General features: G+C 37.5%; 1 protein-coding gene across 1 annotated transcript; it reads left to right on the top strand.

The window, feature by feature from the left end:
• The first annotated feature begins 14 nt into the window (after positions 1-14).
• MRPL47 (mitochondrial ribosomal protein L47) lies at positions 15-25,632 on the top strand. Its single transcript, XM_036926745.2, has 7 exons — positions 15-174; positions 2,270-2,421; positions 2,961-3,021; positions 5,719-5,815; positions 12,744-12,874; positions 21,467-21,562; positions 25,289-25,632. The coding sequence occupies exons 1-7, from the start codon at positions 77-79 to the stop codon at positions 25,419-25,421; spliced, it is 768 nt and encodes a 255-aa protein (XP_036782640.2). The 5' UTR covers positions 15-76; the 3' UTR covers positions 25,422-25,632.

The raw sequence follows: 25,632 nt of genomic DNA, 5'->3' as shown, positions 1-25,632 counted from the left end.
TCCATCCGGTCGGCGTGAGACACCGGAAGTGGCGTCGTTGTTGGCGGAAACGTGGTTTGCTTATTAATGCGAAAAAATGGCTGCTGCCAGTTTGGCCGTGCTTTGCAGAAAAGTGGCCGCTACTCTCAAAGCTTCCAGATCGTTACTAAGTTCTCAGGCCTCAGCTAGCACAGGGTAAGTGATGTGAGAAGTAGACTCGTACACTTCTCCAATTTTGGATCCTGTGTGTTTGCGGAGAGGCTGAGAACAGGTCAGGGATGGAAAGTCTCCCGGGCTGGCTAAGACCGAACCCACCTCCGTGCGGAGTGAGTGACCTTGGAGAAGCCTCCCACTTTCGATTTTTTCCTGTCCTTCTTCAAATATTTTGTTGTCACCTGCTGTGGACAAGGCAGTACAAGGGGTCTGTACCTGCCCAGTATTTTTGTTGAATTAAACCTAGAGGTATAGAAGCATCCTGTTTGCCTGGTGAGTTGTGAAAAATTTCACTGAATAGCCTTTGGCTGTGGAACTGAGGGCTATGTCAGGTTTGAATGAATAAAAGAGAAGAGGCCATTGTACTTCCACAATCTGTCACAAAGAGATTGTTCAGTAAATGTTGAGTGAATAAATGAAAGGGGCCAAATGATCCGAAAGTCGCCCTGCAGGCATGAGAAAAGGATAATCCTGTACGTGGTATTTATTATATCTGGAAAGACGGCTTGACCAAACATTTTTACTTTGAGGTGTATGGTTTCCTCCCCTTTATTGGCTTTTGTCTATCATGAGTTGAATTTTATAAGTAGTAGGGTGTGTCAGATTTTTTTTAAAAAAGGAAGTAATGAAGGTGCTTTTGAATCAAGCAGTTACTGAGCGTATGTTATTTGTTACTCTAACCTCACAGATGAGCAAATTTTTTTTCATTTTGCAGAGGTTCAGAGGTTGTAACTTGTTCAAGGTGGCAAACTTGGATCGCTTGTCTCTTCCATCTCATCATCCTTTTTCCTTAAGAATAAATTTTTAGATTTATTATTATTATTATAAGGTTATATCTGTTCATTTGAAGACACTTTGGAAAACGGGTAAAGTATATTGAAGAAGAAAGTAAAAACTGTATTTCTATCCCTGAGAAATAAACAGATTTCCTTCATTCTTTTTAACTTTGCATATATATTAATGCATGTACCTTTCAAATAAAATCAGAATCGTATTAATATATATGGGTTTTTGTACTCGTTGCTTACCCAACTTTTATTTTTAAAGTTATCAAACCAATAGAAAAGTTTTAAAAGTAGTACAAAGAATAACCAACCATTCTTCACCTATACTAACCAATCCTTCGCAGTTTGTCACATGTGTATCTCTTTATACCCATGCCTTTTTTTTTCTGAACTATTTGAGGTATGTCAGAATCACAAACACTATGACATTTCAGCTCATATCTCCTAAGAACATAAACACTGTCTTAATAACTGCAATACTACAATGATCACACTGGGGAATTTAGTATCTACACACTATTACTGCCCTACAGTACCTAGCATACAGTCCAAATTCAAATGTCCTCAGTTGTTCTGGTTAATTTCTTTTTTTCTTTCTTAATTTTTTATTCAGATCCAACCAGCAATTGTTTATTGCATCATCTGTCATGTCTTTCTAGTCTTCTTTAATCCAGAACAGTTCCTTTTTTAATTCTTCATGACACTAACATTTTTAATAAGATCAGCCTTTTTAGAATATTCCTCCAGTTGGATTTGTCTGGTTTTTTCCTTTATGGTTAGGTTCAGGTTAAATTTTTTTGGTAGGAATACAACACTTGTGATACACTGCACTGTTGTGTTCTAAATTATTTCTCCAGGTCATTAAATATTCTTTAAAAACATTATTAATAATTTCTTTAACCATTCCCTGGTTGCACATTTATGTTATCAATGTTTTGATATCATAAAGAATGCTTTAATAGACAATTTATCAATTCCTTTCTTTGAACTTTCTAAACATGGAATTACTGGATCAAAGGAGGAAGCATTGAGGCCTCTAGTCCAAGAATAACCTTCAGAATGTTTTTCTGCTTATATAACCACTAGCAATGTATGAATGACCTAAAAATGTTAAAGTATAATTATGTCAATATATTAACCTCTGACATTCACTTCTAAAGCATTTTATAAGTTTATTGTTTCCTGTGCAGAAACCCTAACACACTTTTTTAACATTGTAGATGAGGAAATTATTCTATTGCTTATAAAATCCAAATGTAAACCTTTAATCACTTCTTTATATATATGTTCAGTTACAGGTTTTCTCTAAGTCTGTTACCTAAGAATACACCAAATACCAAGTCTTTTCAGCAGTGTAGATTACTTCATACCACGTTGTCAAGGAAAGGACTGGAAGAATTTTTTGATGACCCAAAGAATTGGGGGGAAGAAAAAGTAAAATCTGGTAGTATATTTGTGTTCATTGATATTAAATATATCTGTTGTACCCTTTCATTTTGGGACTGTTTATCCAGTTTGGGAATTATTTAGGTGTTTCCTTTTCTGATTCCCTTTGGGAGTGTCTATTAGAGAAAATTAAAAGGGCAATAGAATAGTAGAGTTCATTGTTCCTTGGCAGGTTGTCAAAACATTTAGAAGAGGAGAAGGTCGAAATTAATTAAAGGGAGGTTTGGGGTTTCACATTTCATTTTTTTACAGATAACTGAAAATTAATTTATAATGATATAAAGTATTTTGACACTAGAATGTGAAAATACATTCTGTACCAATAGTAACATTTTTTGAATCCTATTATTGCCAGCTACATTTTCTTATGTTACCTAATTTAACCCCAATATAATCCTAATTATATATTACACTATAATATAATAAAGCTACTATACATTTTTTGGATAAGGCAACAGGTTTAGTGAGGTTAAGTAGCTTGCCAGAGGGCATATAGCTAGAAAATTATTTCATGTTATAAATTTATCATTTTAATAGGAGCTTCATGGACCTGTCAGCAATTAAGGAACAAAAGTAATGAAGATTTACATAAACTTTGGTAAGTACAGTGAGTACATTAACATGTAGGTTTGTGAAGTAGTAACAGTATAACAGGTATAAACTCCACATGTTTCTCATGTAAGGAATTGAGTAAAGTGATTTGTCCTACAGTACTGTGGGTGATATATAAGAACATTAAAGACTTTATAAATAATAACAGGTTAAATTACATTAAGACAAATGAATTAGAGTTCTCAAGTAGTTGGGAGTTTAGAATTTTACTTTACTATAACTGCTACCAGTCATACTAGTACCTTTATACCAACAATTTCAGTAAACTAATAAAAATGAGGTAGAGAAGAATTGGTCACATTTAGGGCTTCCTCATTATTATTACCTTTTATTATTATTATTCCTTCTTATTACTCCCTTATTACCTCCTTATTACCTTTTGTGTCATATGGAATCTTCAGCTTATTTGCTTTGGGGAAGTGTGTTGGAGTTAACTGTAGTTACTGTGTATAACTTGAAATTAAATAGTCACTGTATATAATGCTGTACATTATATCTCCATGACTTGTTTATTTTATAACTGGAAATTTGTACCTTTTGACCCCTTCATCCATCCTCCATCCCTGCATTAACTGACCATATTTAGCCCAAAGATAAGTTTTGTTTGCACAGTACTTTGTTTTTAAAACAGGGAATTTCAAACAAAAATAAGGATCTCTGGCTCCTCTGCAATGATCAGATGCATGATCTGGCAACACTGGGCCTGCATTCCTCCATTGTAGCAACTCGCTATTCCATCCAGGTGGAGCAGTGCACACCACTTCATACCCATTGGGTTGTTCTTTCACCAGGCCCACTTCACACATAATTGTTACCTGCCTAGGCACTGTGGTAGGCATTTAAAGTGTTACTATCTTTCTTAGCAGATCAAAAACTGTAAAATGCTTTTAAAAATGACTAATATTGTAGATTTATTGATGTGATACAGTAAGAAATATATACTTGGTCTTAGTCCGTATTTCCTTAAACACAACTCCTAAATCCCTTGGAATTTTGTGACTGATAGGAGTGTCTTTTGTTCTAATTAGGCAACTCTTAGAGTCCATAGGTAGCTTCAGGATAGAGGCTGTTTGCCAGAAAGACCAAGACATGATTAGAAGGTAGAGCTTTCAGCCACACCACCACCACCACCTCTGGGAAGGGGAGAGGGTGTAGAGACTGAGTTCAGTCACCAGTGGCCAGTGATTTAATCAGTCATGCCTACTCAATGAAACCTCCATGAAAAGTCCTGAACAACTGGGTTTGAAGAGCTTCCAAGTTGGTAAGTGTATGGAGATGATGGGAGGGTGGCACACTCTGAGAAGGCATGAAAGCTCTGCGCCTTTACCACATATCCTTCCCTCTGCCTCTCTTCCAGTTAGCTGCTCCTGAGTTGTATCCTTTATAAAAATCAGTAATAGTTAGTACTCTCCTGAGTTCTGTGGGCCTTCTATCGAATTACTGAATTTCATACCTGAGGAGGTTGGAACCTCCAATTTATAGCTGATCAGTCAGATGTGTGGCAGGCCTGGAACTTGCTATTAGCATCCCAAGTAGGGGGGTAGTCCTGTGAGACTAAACCCTTAATATGTGGAATATGGTGCCAACTCCAGGTAGTTAGTGTCAGGGAGTTGAAGTGGTGTTGGAAGAGACAACACATACTTGGTATCAGGAGGGAAAGAATCTCTCTTTGGAGTCAGAAGTGTTATGTGTAAAACAACACAGATTCATTAAAGAAAAATGAATCTTTATGGCTGTCTGAAAGCACTGTTACTGTGCGTTATTGGTAAAGGGATAGTTAGGGCTGTTTCAGTATTGACTGTGGCTGAGATCAAACAATTGATCTTCTGCCATTCCTTCCCCTGAATTGTCTTCTTTCATAGCTTAAAGTACCCCAGGTCCTTTGTCTCATTTTCAGTACCCTCCACATTATTTCCTTTCCTTTCTTTCTGTTCTAATTCTCAATCAGACTTATTCACAAAACCTCCTCTGACCTCAGCTTTGCCACTTCAGGACCTTTGATTATGTTTGCTTTGGTTTCCTGTCCAGCCTCCCAGGTCCCATCCCCATGAAGCTTTTCTTGATCATCTGAGCTGGAAGAGAAATCTCATCTCTGCCACCTAATTCTTCTGGTACTTGTTGTTTATAGTGCTCAATACACCACATCATTTTATAGTTTCAGAGGCAGGATAGTGGAGTAAAAATCCAGTGGGTTTCGCATATAGGGAGGCCGTGATTTGAATCTTGAATTAGCTGTGTGCCGTAGAATACGTTACTTCTCTCAGCCTTAGTTTCGTCATTCAGAAAGGGGAAATAATATCAACCTCAAAGGGTTGTTGTGAGAATTAAATGAGCTCATATTAAGTGCTCAGCACATTGCCTGACATATAACGTGTACTGAATAAATATTACTGATCTTCCATCTTCTCTCTCCATTTGGAATGTAGGGACTGTTTTATGCCTTTTTGTAATTCTGGTGTTTGTAGTACTGCATAATGCAGTATGTGGCATATGGAAAATTTATTGAACAAATTAATAAGAATAGGTATAGCTCTGTTTAAAGGATTATTCTTTGTAATGATATTCTTTATATCGAGATTTCTAAAGGTGCATTTGAGCACAGATCATTAATTTTAATGTCAAAAGTCACAACTTTATTAGTGCAACCATAGAACAGCACAAAACTTTGTGTTCTTTGATATAGGTATGTCCTACTGAAAGAAAGAAACATGCTTCTGACTCTAGAGCAGGAGGCCAAGCGGCAGAGATTGCCAATGCCAAGTCCGGAGCGGTTAGAAAAGGTAAGATTCATGGGAGGCTGGAGACAGTTGTGTGAGATAAAAGCTAAAAACGTATGGATGTAGTGGTTCCTATATTTCTTAACAGGTAGATTTGTTTTTTTCTGTTTCTCCTTGATTTTTAGTAAATTTGCAGAGTTGTGCAACCATTACTATTTTATTTTAGAATATTTCCATCACCCAAAAAGAAACCTCGTGCCCCATCTGCAGTCACTTCCCATTTCGACCTGCAGCCTCCAACATGTGTGTGGACATATGTTTTTATTTCTCTTGGATAGTTAACCTAGGAGTGAAATTGCTGGTCATATGGTAAATCTGTGTTTAACAATTAAGGAAACAGCCCAGCTGTTTTCTGAAGTACCTATGCCACTACACATTTCTGGTTCAGTTAGCCACTTCCTCACCAATTAGGTCACATTTCTTAATGCATTTTTTTATTGTAGTAAAAAACACATAACATAAAATCTACCATTTTAACCATTTTTAAGTGTAAATAATTCAGTTATGAAGGAGGTTATTCTGACTTAATAAAAATTGACTTATATGACATTTTTCATTTTTTGATAACATGCGATTGCAGAAACGTTTTAAGAATAGTACAGAGCTCTCTCTCACCCAGGTTCCACATGCATTTCACCATATTAGCTTTATCCTTCTCTGCCTCCTTCTCTACATAAACACATTTTTTTTCCTCAGTTGTTTGAGGGTAAGTTATGTACCTGTCCCTTTATCTGTAAATACTTAAGAGTATATTACCAAACAAACAAGGATATTTTCTTACATAGCCATTGTATAATTTTCAAAATCAGGAAATAAGCATTAATACAATACTATAATCTACAGATCTTAATCAAATTTCATCAGTTATCCCAACAATATCCTCTATAGCAAAAGAAAATCCTGGTTGCTGCATTTTCAGTTGTTTATTTCTTTAATCTCCTTTAATCTGGATACTCAGTTTTTCTTTGTATTTCATGACACTGACAGTTTTGAAGAGTATCGGCCAGTTTGGGATTGTATGTTGTTACTCATGATAATCATGATTGGCAGGACTATCATAGAAACGATGCTATATTCTTCACAGTGCATCTTAACAGAAGGCATGTTGATTTTGTGTTACAGATGTTAGCATTAATAATTTGGTTAGTGTGGTGTCTGCTGTATAGTTACTAAATGTTCTTCGTGTTTAGTTGTAAATACCCTTTAACTCCTCAAGCTCCTCAAACAAAAACTCCACTCACTGGTTTTAGCATCTACTGATGATTCTTGCCTGAATCTGTTATTACTATGATTTTGCTAAATGGTGATGTTCTAATCCCATCCTTTATTCTCCGTTATTGGTTAGTTTTCTTCTATAAGGAAGGGCTTTCTTTTCTCACCATATCTTTCTTCCTACCTTCCTTGCTTGCTTTCTTCCGCCCATAACCAGTGTGGACTCATGGATTCCAATTTTATTCCATGAGTTATAATCCTTTAATATCAGAATCCCGGATTTGACCAGTGAGAGTTCGTTCAGGCTGGCCCCTGTGTACTCATCATTCTATTCTGTGATGAGACATATAAAGCAAGATGTTTTGGATATATCTTTTTGCCTGCCGTTAGCTCTGGAATTGGCCACTTTACAGGGAGCTTGGATTATTTTCAATGGAGAATGGTATATTTGGAAACTAAGATCTGGGTGGTAGGTGTCTTCATTGCTACATAACATTTGTACAGTGATTTTATTTTCAGGTATATTTACTAACTCTGCTCTTAAAGGAAAGTTACATTTTAGAGACTCTTTTAAAGTGCACTAGTTGTTTATAAATAACACATTGTTTATTTAGTGAAGAAGATTTTGCTAGAATGATGCTGTTCTAAAATTTTTCTAAACCTTAGTAATAGATAATAATCCCCTCTCCCTGCTTTAACAATTGTATTTCAGAGGTGAACTTCAGCTCAGTAGGTCACATGTACTACACTTTCTGAATTAGTAGAATCAAAATAATAAAAGTTTTCTTTACATAAAGTGACCATGATTTTTTAAAATACCTCAGATATAAGCATTTTTTTTTCAGTGTTTGGTAACTTACTAAGGAAAATTTATCAAGGAAAAATAAAGTGCAATTTAAGATGTAAGTTGAAGATTTGGAACTCTTGGCTCTAAGAAAGTTGTAAACTAGAAAAGAAAGCTCTTTGAGGTTGGCTTATTTTGAATAGGTGTATCCAATTGATAGTTATGATTTTCCTTTTCATCTGTTGGCATGAACATGAATAATTAACTGTTAACTCAGTGAACGTGGTAGCCATTTGTGTTCTGTCTTGGTGAGCTAACAGTAGATTCCTGTTGGGAGCCTCAGCCCTCACCACTTTGGTCAAACTCTTTAATTTGTCTGTCAGTCAGCAGCCAGTCTACTAAGTTCCTAAGGTTAGAGAGCTTTGTATTAGGCCCCAATCTGTGTGGTCCCTTCACGCTTCTGTCTTAAAAATAGGATTTGTCATTCTTAGGCATTTTTTATTTCTCAAGGATTTTGTAGGAGTTCATATAGCTGAGAGGAAGTACATGTGGATTCAGCTATTCAGTGTTCCTTTGAGTGATGTACAGGATGGTAGAAATGCTGAGAGTGAGCTGAATATACAAGTTATGGTAGTTTATCTAAATTTGTGGCTTTTACATCTCTTTTGGGTCCCACAGCTACCTAGAGGATTATATTTATAATCTAATCAGCCCCTCCATTATTTTGAGGATTCTTACAAGAAACAAATGTGTATATATATATATATATATAGTATTTCATACCTATTATGATACTCAATGATAGTACACATAACCACCTAAAAATGGCTTCCACTGTTTAGAACTATGAAAAAATTAGCTCTTCTGCCATTATAATCTTCAACATAGAAACATTTATTTATAAACAAATACATGTTCTACCAATATATTATTATGTACATTATAAAACAAAATAGAAAATGTTAAAGATAAAAAAGTAAACAGAAGTTCTAGTAGTATCTTCTTGCATCTTGATGGATCTTTAGAGATTAGCACAGGCAAAAGTAGTCTTATTACACTTCGCAGATAGGTACTGTTTTTTTACAAATTGAAGGTTTGTGGTAACCCTACATTGAGCAAATCTGTCACTGTCATTTTTCCAACCATATTTGCTCACTTCATGAATTTGTGATATATTTTGGTATTTCCTGCAATATTTCACTTTTTCATTATTATTTTATTTGTCATGGTGACCTTTGGTCAGTGATCTTTGATGTTACTGTTGTAACTGTTTTGGGGAACCATGAACCTTGCCCATATAAGACAGCGAACTTAACCAATAACTACCGTGTGTCAACTGCTCCACTGACCGGCCATTCCCCATCTCTCTCCCTTTCCTCAAGCCTCACTATTCCCTGAGATACAACAGTATTGAAATTAGGTGAATTAATAACCCTACAGTGGACTCTAAATGTTCAAGTGAAGAAGAGACACATGTTTTTAAATAAAAAGCAAGCAACGATTAAGCTTAGTGGGGAAGGCGTGTCAAGTGAAAGCCAAGACAGGCTGAAAGCTGGGCCTCTTGCACGAATTAGCCAAGTTGTGAGTGCAAGGGAAAAGTTACTGAAGGAAATTAAAAGTGCTCCAGCAGTGAACACATGAATGATAAAGTGAAACAGCCTCATTGCTGACATGGAAAGTGTTTTAATGGTCTTCATGGAAGATCAGACCAGCCACAACATTCCCTTAAGTCAAAACAAAGCCCTAAGTCTAACTCTGCGAAGGCTGAGAAAAATGAAGGAGCTGCAGAAGAGTGTGAAGCTAGCAGAGATTGGTTCATGAGGTTTAAGGAAAGAAGCTGTTTCCATAACATGAAAGTACAAGGTGAAGTATCAAATGCTAATGTGGAAGCTGCAGCAAGTTACCCTGAAGATCTAGCTAATTAATGAAGGTGTTCTTTAACTGTAACAATGAAGCCTGGATTATGGAGCGTTTTTTTATAACGTGGTTTACTGAATTGTTTAAGCCCACTGTGGAGACCTATTCCTCAGAAAAAAATATTAATTTAAAAATATTGACACAAGGTCATTGACAGTACACTTGGTCACCCAGGAGCTCTGATGGAGATGGACAAAGAGATTAATGTTGTTTTCATGCCTGCTAATACAACATCCATTCTGCAGTCCATGGATCAAAAAGTCATTTCAACTTTCAGGTCTTAACTCTTTATGAGTTACATATAGTTAAGGCTGCAGCTGCCATTGATAGTGATTCCTCTGATGGATCCAGGCAGAGGGAGTAAATTGAAAGCTTTCTGGAAAGTATTCATCATCCTAGATGCCATCAAGAACATTTGTGATTCATGGGAAAAGGTCAAAATAACCAACATGAGCAGGAGTTTGGAAGAAGTTGATTCCAACCCTCATGGATGACAATGAGGGTTCAAGACTTCAGTGGAAAAAGCAACTGTAGATGTGGTGGAAATAGCAAGAGAACTAGACTTAGAGGTGGAGCCTGAAGATGTGACTGAATTGCTACAATCTCATGATAAAACTTGAGTGGATGAGGAGCTGATTTTTACGGATGAGCAAAGAAGTGGTTTCGGGAAATGGAATCTACTCCTGGTGAATATGCAGTAAAAATTGTTGAAACGAGAAGAACAGAGTACTTAGAATATTACATAAACATAGTTGATAAGGCTGCCAGTTGGGCTTAAGAGGACTGACTCCAGTTTTGAAAGTTCTTTAGTGGGTAAAGTGCTTTCAAACAGCATTGCATGCAACAGAGAAATCTTTGGTGAATGGAGATCAATCATTGTGGCAAACTTCATTGTTGTCCTGTTTTAATAAATTGCCAATCACCCCAGCCTTCAGCAACCACCATCCTGATGAGTCAGCAGCCATCAACACTGGGGCAAGACCCTCCACCAGCAAAAAGAGCTTGACTGGCTGAAAGTTCAGGTGATGGTTTAACAATTTTTAGCAATAGTGTTTTTTTTTTTATTAAGGCATTATTGATATACAGTCTTACGAAGGTTTCACATGAAAAAACAATGTGGTAACTACATTTACCCACATTATCAAGTTTCCACCCATACCCCATTACAGTCACTATCTGTCAATGTACTAAGATGCCACACATTCACTATTTTCCTTCTCTGTGCTACACTGTCTTCCCCGTGACCCTCCACACCATGTGTACTAAACATAATAGCCTTCAATCCCCTTCTCCCTCCTTCCCCACCTGCCCTCCCACACCCCTCCCCTTTGGTAACTGCTAGTCCCTTCTTGGAGTCTGAGTCTGCTGCTGTTTTGTTCCTTCAGTTTTACTTTGTTGTTATACTCCACAAATGAGGGAAAACATTTGGCACTTGTCTTTCTCCTCCTGGCTTATTTCACTGAGCATAATACCCTCCAACTCCATCCATGTTGTTGCAAATGGTAGGATTTGTTTCTTTCTTATAGTTGAATAGTATTCCATTGTGTATATGTACCACATCTTCTTTATCCATTCATCTACTGATGGACACTTAGGTTGCTTCCATATCTTGGCTATTGTAAATAGTGCTGTGATAAACAAAGGGGTGCATATGCCTGTTTGAATCTGAGAACTTGTATTCTTTGGGTAAATTCCAAGGAGTGGGATTCCCAGGTCAAATGGTATTTCTATTTTTGGTTTTTTGAGGAATCTCCATATTGCTTTCCACAATGGTTGAACTAGCTTCAGTCCCACCAGCAGTGTAGGAGGGTTCCCCTTTCTCCGCATCCTCGCCAGCATTTGTTGTTCTTAGTCTTTTCAATGCTGGCCATCCTAACTGGTGTGAAGGTGATACCTCATTGTAGTTTTAATTTGCATTTCCCTGATGATTAGTGATGTGGAGCATCGTTTCATGTGTCTGTTGGCCATCTCAATTTCTTCTTTGGAGAATCGTCTCTTCATATCCTTCACTCATTTTTTAATCGGGTTATTTGCTTTTTGGGTGTTGAGGCATGTGAGTTCTTTATATATTTTGGATGTTAAGCCCTTGTCGGATATGTCGTTTACAAATATATTCTCCCATACTGTAGGATACCTTTTTGTTCTATTGGTGTCCTTTGCCTACAGAAGCTTTTTAGTTTGATGTGGTCCCATGTGTTCATTTTTGCTTTTGTTTCCCTTGCTCGAGGAGATGCGTTCAGGAAGAAGTTGCACATGTTTATATTCAGGAGATTTTTGCCTATGTTGTCTTTTAAGAGTTTTATGGTTTCATGACTTACATTTAGGTCTTTGATCCATTAGCAATAGTGTTTTTAATTAAGGTATGTCCATTGCTTTTAGGCAAAATGTTGTTGTTGCACCCTTAAGAGATTACAGTATAGTGTAAACAAAACTTTTATATGCATTGGGTAACCAAAAAAGTTCACTTGACTCACTTTTTTACAACATTGCTTTGTTGTTGCGCTCTGGACCTGACCCGCAGTGTCTCTGAGGTGGCCTGTATTAGGACAGACTGATGGCCCATTCCCTGTCATAGCAATGGCTGCCATGCAGGTCAGAGTACCTCTGTCTGCATATTAGGGACACACTGATTACCTGAGGCCAAAATACGGGTTTTAATACTTAAAGATAACAAACTTACCACTTCATAATAGATCATTGAGTTTTGAAATGACTGAGTCAAATTAGGTCTCCAGAAGGAATCTATGCAAGTGTATGCCACTCCAAGCAAAACTAATATATGGATTATAGATTTTCATTTGAATGAAACTAAACTTTAAAAAATTACAGGAAGTGATATTACAGACACCGATATATGCATATGTGTGTGAAAAAGTTTTAGGAAATGCTTGACTGAATGGTTCTTTGACAGAAAATATTCATTGCAGATTTTCTGTAGCACAGTGTTTGTATGTTCTCTTTCTTTGGTATTCTCTTGTAGGTGAGTGTTGAAATTATACTTTCTGATTCTCTTCCCAGGTAGTAGATTCCATGGATGCGTTAGATAAAGTTGTCCAGGAAAGAGAAGATGCCCTAAGACTTCTTCAGACTGGTCAAGAAAAAGCTAGACCTGGTGCTTGGAGAAGAGACATCTTTGGAAGAATCATTTGGTACATAGTTTACATTGTGGCTTTGCTAAGAAGAAAATGGAAGTCCCATGTCTCGTTCCCCTGTCCAATATCTTTTAAGAAAACTGTCAGCATCTTAGGTATATTACAAATGTACCTAATGCAGAGGTCCTCAAATCCCTTTGGAATTCCAGGATATGAATGAAGGCAGCTTCATCTGGCTTCCCATTTCCATGATTCAGTTATTTATCGTTTCTTTTAGCAGTGGTTCTTAATTTTATGAGAATCATATGATCTTTTGAGGATTGATGAGTTATAGATCCTTTCCCGAGAAAAATGTACATGTGCACAAAAAACTTCAGGTTATAAACTCCACGAAGCTAATTTTAGGACACTCACCTGTCTTTGCCCATTAAGAATGTGGAATTATTAAAAAATGTTCTCAAAGAATAAGTCCACATGCACCAGTGTCATTGTGTGCCCATTGATGTTAGGATAAGCACTAGTCCAAATTATGAAACAGTTTATTTTCATTACATCTTTCCACCCATCGATACATCTTCTTCCCTGTGCCCAATCCCACAGTCCTGTCAGACCTTGGGAAAGGATTTCTTCATAAGTATAAGTAATTGAGAAGACCCAGTGTATGTTCTTTCTTCCAGGGGTTTATTTACATTTGCGTTGAACTGCCAAAAGGAAATATCCTTAGTAGAATTTTAAACATCAGTCAGCAAAGTAAGGAAGTCATTTTGGGTGATTCGAGACCTTCTGTACTCTTGGAATCGCACCACGTAATAGTGCTTACTCATTTGGTAGTTCTTTTAATGGAGTTTGTGGTAATGAGGCTGCTTGGAGCCAAATTTATGGGAGTAGCTGTGTTGTCTGTAATCATGTGATCCATACAGGAAAGAAATTGCCAAAACAACTGACTAAAAGCTTTGATTTTTATTTTATTTTCTAATTTAATTAAATTAATCCAGTTGTAGTCAGTTAGGATAGGGTGAGGATAGGGGAGAAAAATGTATTTGCAAAACCTGTAAAAGTGCTATTGTCTTGAAGGTTTTTTAGAATTTTGCCTTTTACCTTTTCCAGAGCTAAAGAAAGTAGTGAAAAAGTCAATCATACCATCTTTCCACTGTAGCTTATTAACTCAAACATTATGATTCTAGTCTTTTCCCCAATTTTCTGTTGCATGTTATTTAAGATAGTTTTTGAATGCAGAGCTCCTTCTTAAAAACATTATATCTAATTTTTTTTTCTGTGAAAACATATGTGGCAGTAATGTCAGGAATTACTTTTTGGCTGTGAGAAATAATGGTAGACCCTACTGATGAAACAAAGGACAGAAAATACTGTTATCTATTCTGCTCGAAATGGTGGTCCCTATCTCTTCTGGCACTGTTAAGTTATATATTAAAAGCCAAAATTACAAAGATATTGGAACTTAGTCTTATAATACTACAGATTAACTCTGGAGGCCTAGAAAAGATAAGTTCAATGCCTGAAATTAATTCTCCTGTTACCTTTTTAAATTTTTTTTTAATTTTGGTATCATTACTCCACAATTACATGAGGAACATTATGTTTACTAGACTCTTCCCATCACCAGGTTCCCTCAACATTCTCCATTGCAGACATTGCCCATCAGCGTAGTAAGATGTTGTAGAATCACTAGTTGTCTTCTATGTGTTGTACAGACCTCCCCTTGCCCCCCCACATTATACATGCTAATCATAATGCCCCCTTTCTTTTTTTCCAACCCCTTATCCCTCCCTTCCCAGCCATCCTCCCAGTTCTTTTCCCTTTGGTAACTGTTAGTCCATTATTGGGTTCTGTGAGTCTTCTGGTGTTTTGCTCCTTCAGTTTTTCCTTTGTTCTTATACTCCACAGATGAGTGAAATCAATTGATACTTGTCTTTCTCCGCCTGGCTTATTTCACTGAGCATAATACCCTCTAGATCCATCCATGTTTTTGCAAACAGTAGGATTTGTTTTCTTCTAATGGCTGAATAATATTCCATTGTGTGTATGTACCACATCTTCTTTATCCATTCATCTACTGATGGACACTTAGGTTGCTTCCATTTCTTGGCTATTGTAAATAGTGCTGCAATAGTGCTGCAATAAACATAGGGGTGCATATTTCTTTTTCAAACTGGGCTGCTGCATTCTTAGGGTAAATTCCTAGAAGTGGAATTCCTGGGTCAAGTGGTATTTCTATTTTAAGTTTTTTGAGGAACCTCCATACTGCTTTCCACAATTGTTGAATTAGTTTACATTCCCACCAGCAGTGTAGGAGGGTTCCCCTTTTTCCACATCCTCGCCAACATTTGTTGTTGTTTGTCATTTGGATGGTGGTAGTCCTTACTGGTGTGAGGTGATATCTCATTGTGGTTTTAATTTGCATTTCTCTGATGACTAGCAATGTGGAGCATCTTTTCATGTGTCTGTTGGCCATCTGAATTTCTTCTTTGGAGAACTGTCTGTTCAGCTCCTCTGCCCATTTTTTAATTGGATTATTTGCTTTTTGTTTGTAGAGGTGCCTGGGCTCTTTATATATTTTGGATGTCAACCCTTTATTGGATCTGTCATTTATGAATATATTCTCTCATACTGTAGGATGCCTTTTGGTTCTATTGGTGGTGTCCTTTGCTGTACAGAAGCTTTTCAATTTGATGTAGTCCCACTTACTCATTTTTGCCTTTGTTTCCCTTTCCTGGGGAGATATGTTCATGAAGAAATCACTCATGTTTATGTTCAAGAGATTTTTGCCTATGTTTTTTTCTAAGAGTTTTCTGGTTTCATGACTTACATTCAGGTCTTTGATCCATTTCGAATTTACTTTTGTGTATGGGGTTAGATAATGATCCAGTTTCATTCTCTTACATGTAGCTGTCCAGTTTTGCCAACACCAGCTGTTAAAGAGGCTGTCATTTCCCCATTGTATGTCCGTGGCTCCTTTATCATATATTAATTGACCATATATGTTTGGGTTAATATCTGGACTGTTCTGTTCCACTGGTCTGTGGATCTGTTCTTGTGCCAGTACCAAATTGTCTTGATTACTGTGGCTTTGTAGTAGAGCTTAAAATTGGGAAGCGAGATCCCCCCTGCTTTATTCTTTGTTCTCAGGATTGCTTTCGCTATTCGGGGTCTTTTGTGGCTCCATATGAATTTTAAAATTATTTGTTCCAGTTCGTTGAAGAATGCTGTTGGTATTTTGATAGGCATTGCTTTGAACCTGTAGACTGCTTTAGGCAGGATGGCCATTTTGACAATAATCTTCCTAGCCAGGAGCATGGGATGAGTTTCTATTTGTTAGTGTCCTCTTTAATTTCTCTTAAGAGTGTCTTGTAGTTTTCAGGGTATAGGTCTTTCCCTTCCTTGGTTAGGTTTAGTCCTAGGTATTTTATTCTTTTTGATGGAATTGTGAATGGAATTGTTTTCCTGATTTCTCCTTCTGCTAGTTCATCCTTAGTGTAAAGGAAAGCAGCAGATATGTGTGTATTAATTTTGTATCCTGCAACTTTGCTGAATTCAGATATTCTACTAGTTTTGGAGTGGAGTCTTTAGGGTTTTTTATGTACAATATCATGTCATCTGCAAATAGTGACAGTTTGACTTCTTCTTTACCAATCTGGATTCCTTGTATTTCTTTGTTTTATCTGATTGCCGTGGCTAGGACTTTCAATATTATGTTGAATAACAGTGGGGAGAGTGGGCATCCCTGTCTTATTCCTGATCTCAGAGGAAAAGCTTTCAGCTTCTCGCTGTTAAGTATGATGTTGGCTGCGGGTTTGTCATATATGGCCTTTATTACATTGAGGTACTTGCCCTCTATACCCATTTTGTTGAGAGTTTTTATCATTGAATGGATGCTGAATTTTGTCAAATGCTTTTTCAGCATCTGTGGAGATGATCATGTGGTTTTTGTCATTTTTGTTGATGTGATGGATAATGTTGATGGATTTTTGAATGTTGTACCATCCTTGCATCCCTGAGATGAATCCCAGTTGATCATGGTGTATGATACTATTGATGTAGTTTTGAATTCGATTCGCTAATATTTTGTTGAGTATTTTTGCATCTATGTTCATCAGGGATATTGGTCTGTAATTTTCTTTTTTTTGGTGGGGTCTTTGCCTGGTTTTGGTATTAGAGTGATGCTGGCTTCATAGAATGAGTTTGGAAGTATTCCCTCCTCTTCTATTTTTTGGAAAACTTTCAGGAGAATGGGTATTATGTCTTCTCTATATGTCTGATAAAATTCAGTGGTGAATCCATCTGGCCTGGAGTTTTGTTCTTGGGTAGTTTTTTGATTACCGATTCAATTTCTTTGCTGTAATTGGTCTGTTTAGATTTTCTGTTTCTTCCTTAGTCTTGGTAGGTTGTATTTCTCTAGGAAGTTGTCCATTTCTTCTAGGTTTTCCAGCTTAGTAGCATATATATTTTCATAGTATTCTCTAATAATTTTTTTATTTGTGTGGGGTCCATTGTGATTTTTCCTTTCTCATTTCTGATTCTGTTGATGTGTGTTGATTCTCTTTTTCTCTTAATAAGTCTGGCTAGGGGCCTGTCTATTTTGTTTATTTTCTCAAAGAACCAGCTCTTGGTTTCATTGATTTTTTTTCTATTGTTTTATTCTTCTCAATTTTATTTATTTCTTCTCTGATCTTTGTTATGTCCCTCCTTCTGGTGACATTGGGCCTCATTTGTTCTTCTTTCTCCAGTTTCAATAATTGTAACTTTAGACTATTAATTTGGGATTGTTCTTCCTTCTTTAAATAGGCCTGGATTACTATATACTTTCCTCTTAGAACTGCCTTAGCTGCATCCCACAGAAGTTGGGGCTTTGTGCTGTTGTTGTCATTTGTCTCCATATATTGCTTGATCTCTGTTTTAATTTGGTCATCATTGATTATTTAGGAGCATGTTGTTAAGCCTCCATGTGTTTGTGAGCCCTTTTGTTTTCTTTGTACAATTTATTTCTAGTTTTATGCCTTTGTGGTCTGACAAGTTGGTTGGTAGAATATCAGTCTTTTTGAATTTACTGAGGCTCTTTTTGTGGCCTAGTATGTGGTCTATTCTGGAAAATGTTCCATGTGCACTTGAGAAGAATGTGTATCCTGCTGCTTTGGGGTGTAGATTTCTGTAGATGTCTATTAGGTCCATCTGTTCTAGTGTGTTGTTCAGTGCCTCTGTGTCCTTACTTATTTTCTGTCTGGTGGATCTGTCCTTTGGAGTGAGTGGTGTGTTGAAGTCTCCTAGAAAGAATGCATTGCATTCTATTTCCTCCTTTAATTCTGTCAGTATTTGTTTCACATATGTTGGTTCTCCTGTGTTGGGTGCATATATATTTATAATGGTTATATCCTCTTGTTGGACTGACCCCTTTATGATTATGTAATGTCCTTCTTTATCTCTTGTTACTTTCTTTGTATTGAAGTCTATTTTGTCTGATACTAGTACTGCAACACCTGCTTTTTCTCCCTATTGTTTGCATGAAATATCTTTTTCCATCCCTTGACTTTTAGTCTGTGTATGTCTTTGGGTTTGAGGTGAGTCTCTTGTAAGCAGCATATAGATGGGTCTTGCTTTTTTATCCATTTTATTATGCCGCATCTTTTGATTGGTGCATTCAGTCCATTTACACGTAGGGTGATTATTGAAAGATACGTACTTATTGCCATTGGAGGCTTTAGATTCGTGGTTACCAAAGGTTCAAGGGTAGCTTCTTATCTAACCATCTAACTTAACTCTCTTATTAAGTTACTATAAACACAGTCTGATGATTCTTTATTTCTTTCCTTTCTTATTCCTCCTCCTCCATTCTTTATATTTTAGGTGTTTTATTCTGTACTCTTTTGTGTTTCCTTTGACTGCTTTTGTGAGTAGTTGATTTTATTTTTTGCCTTTAGTTAGTATTTGGTTGGTCTGCTTTCTTTGTTGTGATTTTATTTTCTCTGTTGACATCCATTTAGCCTTAGGAGTGCTTCCATCTAGAGCAGTCCCTTCAAAATATCCTGTAGAGGTGGTTTGTGGGAGGCAAATTCCCTCAACTTTTGTTTGGGAATATTTTAATCCCTCCTTTATATTTAAATGATAGTCATGCTGGATACAGTATTCTTGGTTCAAGGCCCTTCTGTTCATTGCATTGAGTATATCATGCCATTCTCTTCTGGCCTGTAAGGTTTCTGTTGAGAAGTCTGATGATAGCCTGATGGGTTTTCCTTTATAGGTGACCTTTTTTCTCTCTCTGGCTGCCTTTAATACTCTGTCCTTGTTGTTGATCTTTGATGTTTTAATTATTATATGTCTTGGTGTTGTCCTCCTTGGGTCCCTTGTGTTGGGAGTTCTGTGGGCTTCCATGGTCTGAGAGACTATTTCCTCCCCCAGTTTGGGGAAGTTTTCAGCAATTATTTCTTCAAAGACAGTTTCTATTCCTTTTTCTCTCTTCTTCTTTTTCTGGTACTCCTATAATGCAAATATTTTTCCGTTTGGTCACACAGTTCTCTTAATATTGTTTCATTCCTGGAGATCCTTTTATCTCTCTTTGCCTCAGCTTCTCTGTGTTCCTGTTCTCAGATTTCTATTCCATTCACGGCCTCTTGCATCTTATCCAGTCTGCTCTTAAGCCCTTCCAGAGATTGTTTTACTTCTGTATTCTCCCTCCCAACTCGATCCTTTAGCTCTTGCATATTTCTCTGCAGCTCCATCAGCATGGTTATTACCTTTATTTTGAATTCTTTTTCAGGAAGATTGGTTAAATATATCTCCCCAGGCCCTCTCTCAGGGGTTGTCTGGGTCATTGTGGACTGGACCAAATTCTTCTGCCTTTTCATGGTGATAGAGGTAGCTGTAGGCAGGTAGCGCATGTGTCAGCTGCGAGAACAAAGTCCTTTCCTGCTTGTTGGTCACGTTGCCCTTCTCTGCTGCCTGTGTCGGTTAACTGCACACCTGGCGCAGCCTCCGGATTAATCCCCTAAGCTGCCGTGGGCGGAGTTGCCGTCAGGGTAACCCAGAGCCCTGTGGGGAGTGGTAGGCACGCCAGGTGTGCTCTCCTGCAAGAATGGTGCCCCTTCGCGCCTTGCTCTGGTTTTCTCTGCCTGTGTCGGGCAGCTGTGCGTCGGTGGTGGCCTCTGGGTCTGGCTCAGGTGGCTGCACTCCGGGAGGGGATTCTGGGTGGTTGCTGTTGGTGCAGCCACTCCCCGGCTGCTCTGCCGCTGCGTGTGCATGCACGGCCACTCCCCGGCTGCTCAGCCGCTGCATGCACGCATGGGGCCGCTCTCCGGCTGCTCGGCCTTTTCGGCGGGGCTGTGCAGGAGGGGGAACAACTGGCAGGCTGTTTATCTCCGTGAGGGGCCTCAGGGCTGCATTACCTCCCAGGGGGCTGGGGCACCTGAAGTTTCCCGGGATTCCCAGCTGCTGTGCTGAGTGTGCCAGGATGCCTCTCTCCAGCTGTGCGGCCCCTGTCCCTTTAAGACTTTCAAAAAGTACTTGCTTTTCTGTTGTTCCAGGGGAGCTGGCTCCAGGGACCTGCTCGCAGATTTTACTTTTCCGTTTCTCTAATATCCAGCACACCATGCAATGTGTGTCTGCGCTCCTGATGCAGACCATCAGAGCTCGTTATTTAGCAGTCCTGTTCTTCCACTTCCTCCCTGCTCTGACTCCTTTCTTCCCCCCAGGGAGCTGGGGTTGGGGAAGCGCTCGGGTCCTGCCAGGCCACCGCTTGTATCTTACCCCCTTCGTAAGATGCTGAGTTCTCGCAGATGTAGACGTAGCCTGGCTGTTGTACTGTATCCTCTGGTCTCTCTTATAGGAATAGTTGTATTTGTTGTATTTTCAAAAATATATATGGTTTCAGGAGGAGATTTCCGCTGCCCTACTCACACCACCATCTTGGCTTCTCTCCACACTCACTAATTAACTGATCCATGACAATATAAGCACCATGATAGCATAAAGTATATTTTGTTCAATGCTATAATCCAAGCCTCTAATATTGTTCTGTCACATAGACAGCATTCAATAAGTGGTGAGTGGATGAATGAATGAATCCCTAATACCTGAGGAATCCCGGAGCCTCCGGACACAGGCCCAACTCCCCACACCCCCCAAGTAGCACAGCGCAGGCTGAGGCAGGGGCACCACTAACGTCAGCAGCAGTGATGCTTCCTGTTACCTTTTAAATCGAAATATTTTCAAATAAATGTTATAGTATGAATTCACAATTTTCTTTTTTCCCCCCACTCAACATATTTTAGTTTTAATTATGTTGCTGTAAATATAGATAATCTATATTGGTTGGTGCAATTTATTTAATTTGAAAAACAAAACATACATATACATGTAATATCAAATTATATATATATATGTATATATATATATACATTTAAAAGAGTGATCTGAAGCAAACATTGCAAAATATTAACATCTGCACTTTTGCAGTGGGTTCATACATGTCATGTATATAATCTGTGCTTAGTTCTCTAAGTTCGTAATTTAAAACAAAATTTAAAAATCTTCAGAAGGTTGATTACATCTCATTTAAAATATATTTAGTCCAAAGAACGCTAAGACTATAAAAAGTGAAAATGTTTTCTGTAAGGTGATACTTTTTTGCTCTCTTGGCAGGCATAAATTCAAGCAGTGGCCTATACCTTGGTACCTAAATAAAAGGTATAATAGGAAACGATTCTTTGCAATGCCCTACGTGGAACGTTTTGTCAGGTGAGCACAGGTACCCTGAGTGGTGAGACATATATTTATATCAGATGACATGGGTTATATTCTTACATAAGTAATTCATGTTCTTTGTGTGAAAAAAATAGAAAAATCAGGTAAAAACAGAAATTAGTTTTATGTAATATCACCATCAGAAGTACCTGTTAACATTCTCTTGTACATCCTTTCAAAAGTTTTATTGCCTTTCTGTTCATCAGTCTGTATGTTAGCAGATGGTTAAATCCTTCTGTAATGTTAGAGGGAAAGTCTAAGTACTTCGATTGCATAAAATGTGAGCTCATGTTATTGCCAGGTTGATGAAATGAAAAGTGGTTAGGGTATATGGAAGGCAAACAGTGACTCTGTGGCATCTCACTACACTGATGGACAGTGACTGCATTGGGGTATGGGTGGGGACTTGATAATATGGGTAAATGTAGTAACCTCATCATTTTTTCATGTGAAACCTTCATAAGAGTGTATATTAATAATACCTTAATTTAAAAAAAGCAAAAAAAAAAGTGGGTAGGATGAGGAGAGAAGCCTGTTGAATTAGATCTGAGTTCATATTATCCTGCAGAATGGTGATTTCCAAATACTTTCTGTAGCACAATTTTTCTGCATCAAGTTTATTATTGAATAGGAAGAACCAGGGCTTCCGTTATAGTAAAGGAGTGAAGTGGTCCCATGAGGCCCCCAGCTAATAATTATAAAAATGAAGTAAGATTTTGAGAAACAGCTATTTTAAGACACTGAGTCCATATCCAAAAACAGAAACCAAAGAATTTCATCCCCAAACTGCAATTGGAATAGAAAAGAACTGCAAGTTTGTGGTTTCCTGGGCAAGGGTGCCACTCAGCTTCCATGTCTGTGGCTGCAGAAAGACACCAAGTGGGAAATTGCAGGGTTCTTGGCTAAAAGGTGCCAGAGAACATAATTCAAGGCAGGGAAGCAACTAGAAATCTAAAGGGGAAAAATAGAGGCAGCACAAATAGCACAGCTTTTAACAACTACTTTAGATAAAACGGCCTACTTTTGGCAAGAGATCTTTAATAACTGATCCCCACCCCCACAATACTTGTTTCCATAACAAGTATTGTTTTTAAAACATAAGTTTTACTTTAAAGTTAACTTATTACTTTTACTTTTAAAGTTAACTTATTTAAAGTAAACTTACTGTTTTAAAACATAAGTTTTACTTTAAAGTTAACTTATTAGAAAATAAGTTTTTAAAAACAATTTAAACAGGAATGAACTATATCTTTAAGCTAAGCTTTAAGATGTTTTGGTATACTTTAGAATCAGTTTATGTGTTTCATCTTCTCCAACAAACCAGTTACCTCTCATTTCCAGTTTTATATCTGTTACGTTGTGATTTATATAAGAAATGTGTATTTGATCTTTGGCCCAGTTCTTGGCACAGAGCTCTTAAAAACCTTCGGATTTCCTAGGAGAGAAAGCCCCCCACAAAGGTGTCTTTTGTTGTTAATGAAAACTTGGGAAGTGTGTTAGGATGGAGGCTTGTTGCCAGGGGAACCAGTCTTGATTAGACTGGAAATTTTCAGTCCCATTCCTGAAGTTAAATCAACTGCCAGCAGCCAATGATTTAAGCAGTCTTGCCTGTGTAATGAAGGTGCGTAAAAACCCAAAAAAAAAGGGTTAGGAGAGCTTCTGGTTTGGTGAACACGTGGAGGTTTGAGGAGAGTGGCCACCTTAAAGCTGGGAAGCTCTGCATCCTTTCCTTTCTTTACCTTGCACTATAGATTGCTTCTATCTGGCTGTACCTGACTTACATCTTTTACAGTAAACCAGTCATCTAGTGAGTTAGTGGGTTTTCTGAGTTCTGTGAGCTGCTTAGAACATTAATCAAACCCATGGAAGGGGTCATGAGAACCTCTGATTTATAGCCAGTGTGTCAGAAGTACAGGTAGCCACCTGGACATGTGAATGGTGGGTGAAGTCCAAAGAAGGGGTCATGGGAACTTCCTATCTGTAGCAGGTTGGTCAGAAGCACAGAGGACCACGTCTGGTGCTACTTCCAGGTAGTATGTGTCAGTACTGAGTTGAGTTCTCAGACATCTTGCTGCTGTCTGAGAATGGCTTGTTGGTGGTGTGAGACCCACCAGCACCCTACCCCACTGAAGAATTGGGTCCAGAACTCCTTTCTGTATAACAGATTCAGTCAATCTTGACTGATAGTTTTACTATCAATAAAAAGCAATTTCTACCAATCCAGTAGTAATTAATATACTAAAAGAGTTGGAAAGCATTTTACTGAAAGCAAAATATTTACAGAATAGACATTGATTCTTCCTGAGAAATGTCTCTGGGATCTGTCCTTCAACCCCCACTATCTCTGCCCTAGTGTGTTCCTTCAAATTGGATTATTGAACATCATTTTATTCCAGTCCATTCCAATATTGCTTCTTGGTTAATTTTTCCTCAAACCTTTTTAATCACATTAGAGCTGTTCAAAAACATATTGTCCACAGAACAGAATCCAAACCTTCCCACCCAGTTTTCACAATTGAATCTTAGCTATTTAGCCTTCATCAGTCAAACTATCCCTCCTTGTTTCCAAAACATATTTTGCTCATTCTCCCTTCTTTTGCTGTTCCTGTTCCTATAGCTTTGAAATCTCTCCTACTCACATCTTAAGGCCTAGATCACACGCTGAACTGAACAAATCTAACTGTACTAGCTGTTTTTTCCTCTAAGCCTAATGTCATTTGATTCTTTTGTCCAGTCATGTAATGTGAAGCTATAAATAACAACTTTTTAAATAATACATGATAATTTATGAATCCAATGTCACTCTTATATGCCTTATTCATGTTTTAATTTGAAACTACCTTTTTGGTTTTAGCTTTACTTTCAGAGAGTGCATAATAATCTTTTGAGTATGAATGCCAAACCTTTATTCTTTTATATGGATTTATTTTTTGTAAATGGCCAGAATATAGTTGGAGCAACAATTGACAAATAGAATGGGTAGTCTGATTTCAACATTTAATCTTCATACTTATTTAAAGCAATTTGTTTTTTCTTTGTATACATATCTTTGTCCTTATCCAAATGTAACTCTTCAGATGTTTGCTATCTTCCTCATGAAGTTTTTCCCACTGATTAATAAAAATATCCTGTAAATACCAACTTCAATACAATATGAGGCTTGGCATCCATAATTTATCATTTGCAATTTTGATGATTTTTAAGTGAACCTAGAGGTTAACATAATTTAGCTGAGGCACAAATACCTCATTCCCTGGGATGCTTGCTCGGAAAACAAACTCAGAGAATTGTGAGTCTTAACTAGCACCTAAGCATCATCTCTTAGCATGGCTTCATTCTCTCTGCTGCAGAGGAAGTGATAAAGTAGACAGAATGCCATCTGAAGTTAGGGAATTCCTGAAAGTCTCAGGATGTATAAAAATCTAATATAGTCAATAAAATTAGTGTTTCTTAAATTAAGGGAGACACATAGCCCAGTCTGTTACAGGCTCAAAAGGTCTACATTCTTTTTCATAGGTGTGTAAGATTAGAGATGCTTTTGATTTTGTGTTTATCTTTGACTTGTGTAAGTTTAGTAATTATTCAAGCTTAATAATATATGCAACGTACCTAATATAGAGACCGGCATGATTGAAGCCTTTAACTGATTTGGACATATTTTGATAGTACTGAATGACAGGGGCATTTTGTATAAATTGCTGTTACCTTTTATTATTCTAGACTGAGATGTGAGAAACAAGCCCGCATTGAAGCAAGGAAGAAAAGTTTAGAAAAAAAGAAAGAAAAATATCTTCAGGAAAAGTTTCCACATCTTTCTCAAGCCCAGAAGTCAAGTCTTGTCTCAGATGTCTGAATTCTTAATTTACCATTTTGTTTTTCTTGGATAAGAGTGTATACAAAAGTAAATATATATTAAGTGATTATAAAGAAATTGTTTTTTAGCAAATGACTACCAACTGTCTTTAAGTGTTAATATGGCATGCTAATTCTGGAAGTGGTCATGCTTCTGCCAAATTATTTTAAAAATCAGGTATAAAGTTCAGATTAAATTTCCATTTTATAAA

Source organism: Manis pentadactyla, chromosome 1, assembly GCF_030020395.1.
Source record: "Manis pentadactyla isolate mManPen7 chromosome 1, mManPen7.hap1, whole genome shotgun sequence".
Lineage (NCBI taxonomy): Eukaryota > Metazoa > Chordata > Mammalia > Pholidota > Manidae > Manis > Manis pentadactyla.
Note: the sequence above shows the minus strand (reverse complement) of the source record. Positions and strands in the feature narration are given on the sequence as shown.

Excerpts from the sequence above, each read along its gene's own strand:
- MRPL47 (XM_036926745.2), top strand. The coding sequence starts at position 77 with ATGGCTGCTGCCAGTTTGGCCGTGCTTTGCAGAAAAGTGGCCGCTACT. Across the intron at positions 175-2,269 it reads CAGGCCTCAGCTAGCACAGG|TTACAGGTTTTCTCTAAGTC; the intron begins GTAAGTGATGTG and ends ATATATGTTCAG. Across the intron at positions 5,816-12,743 it reads GTCCGGAGCGGTTAGAAAAG|GTAGTAGATTCCATGGATGC; the intron begins GTAAGATTCATG and ends TTCTCTTCCCAG.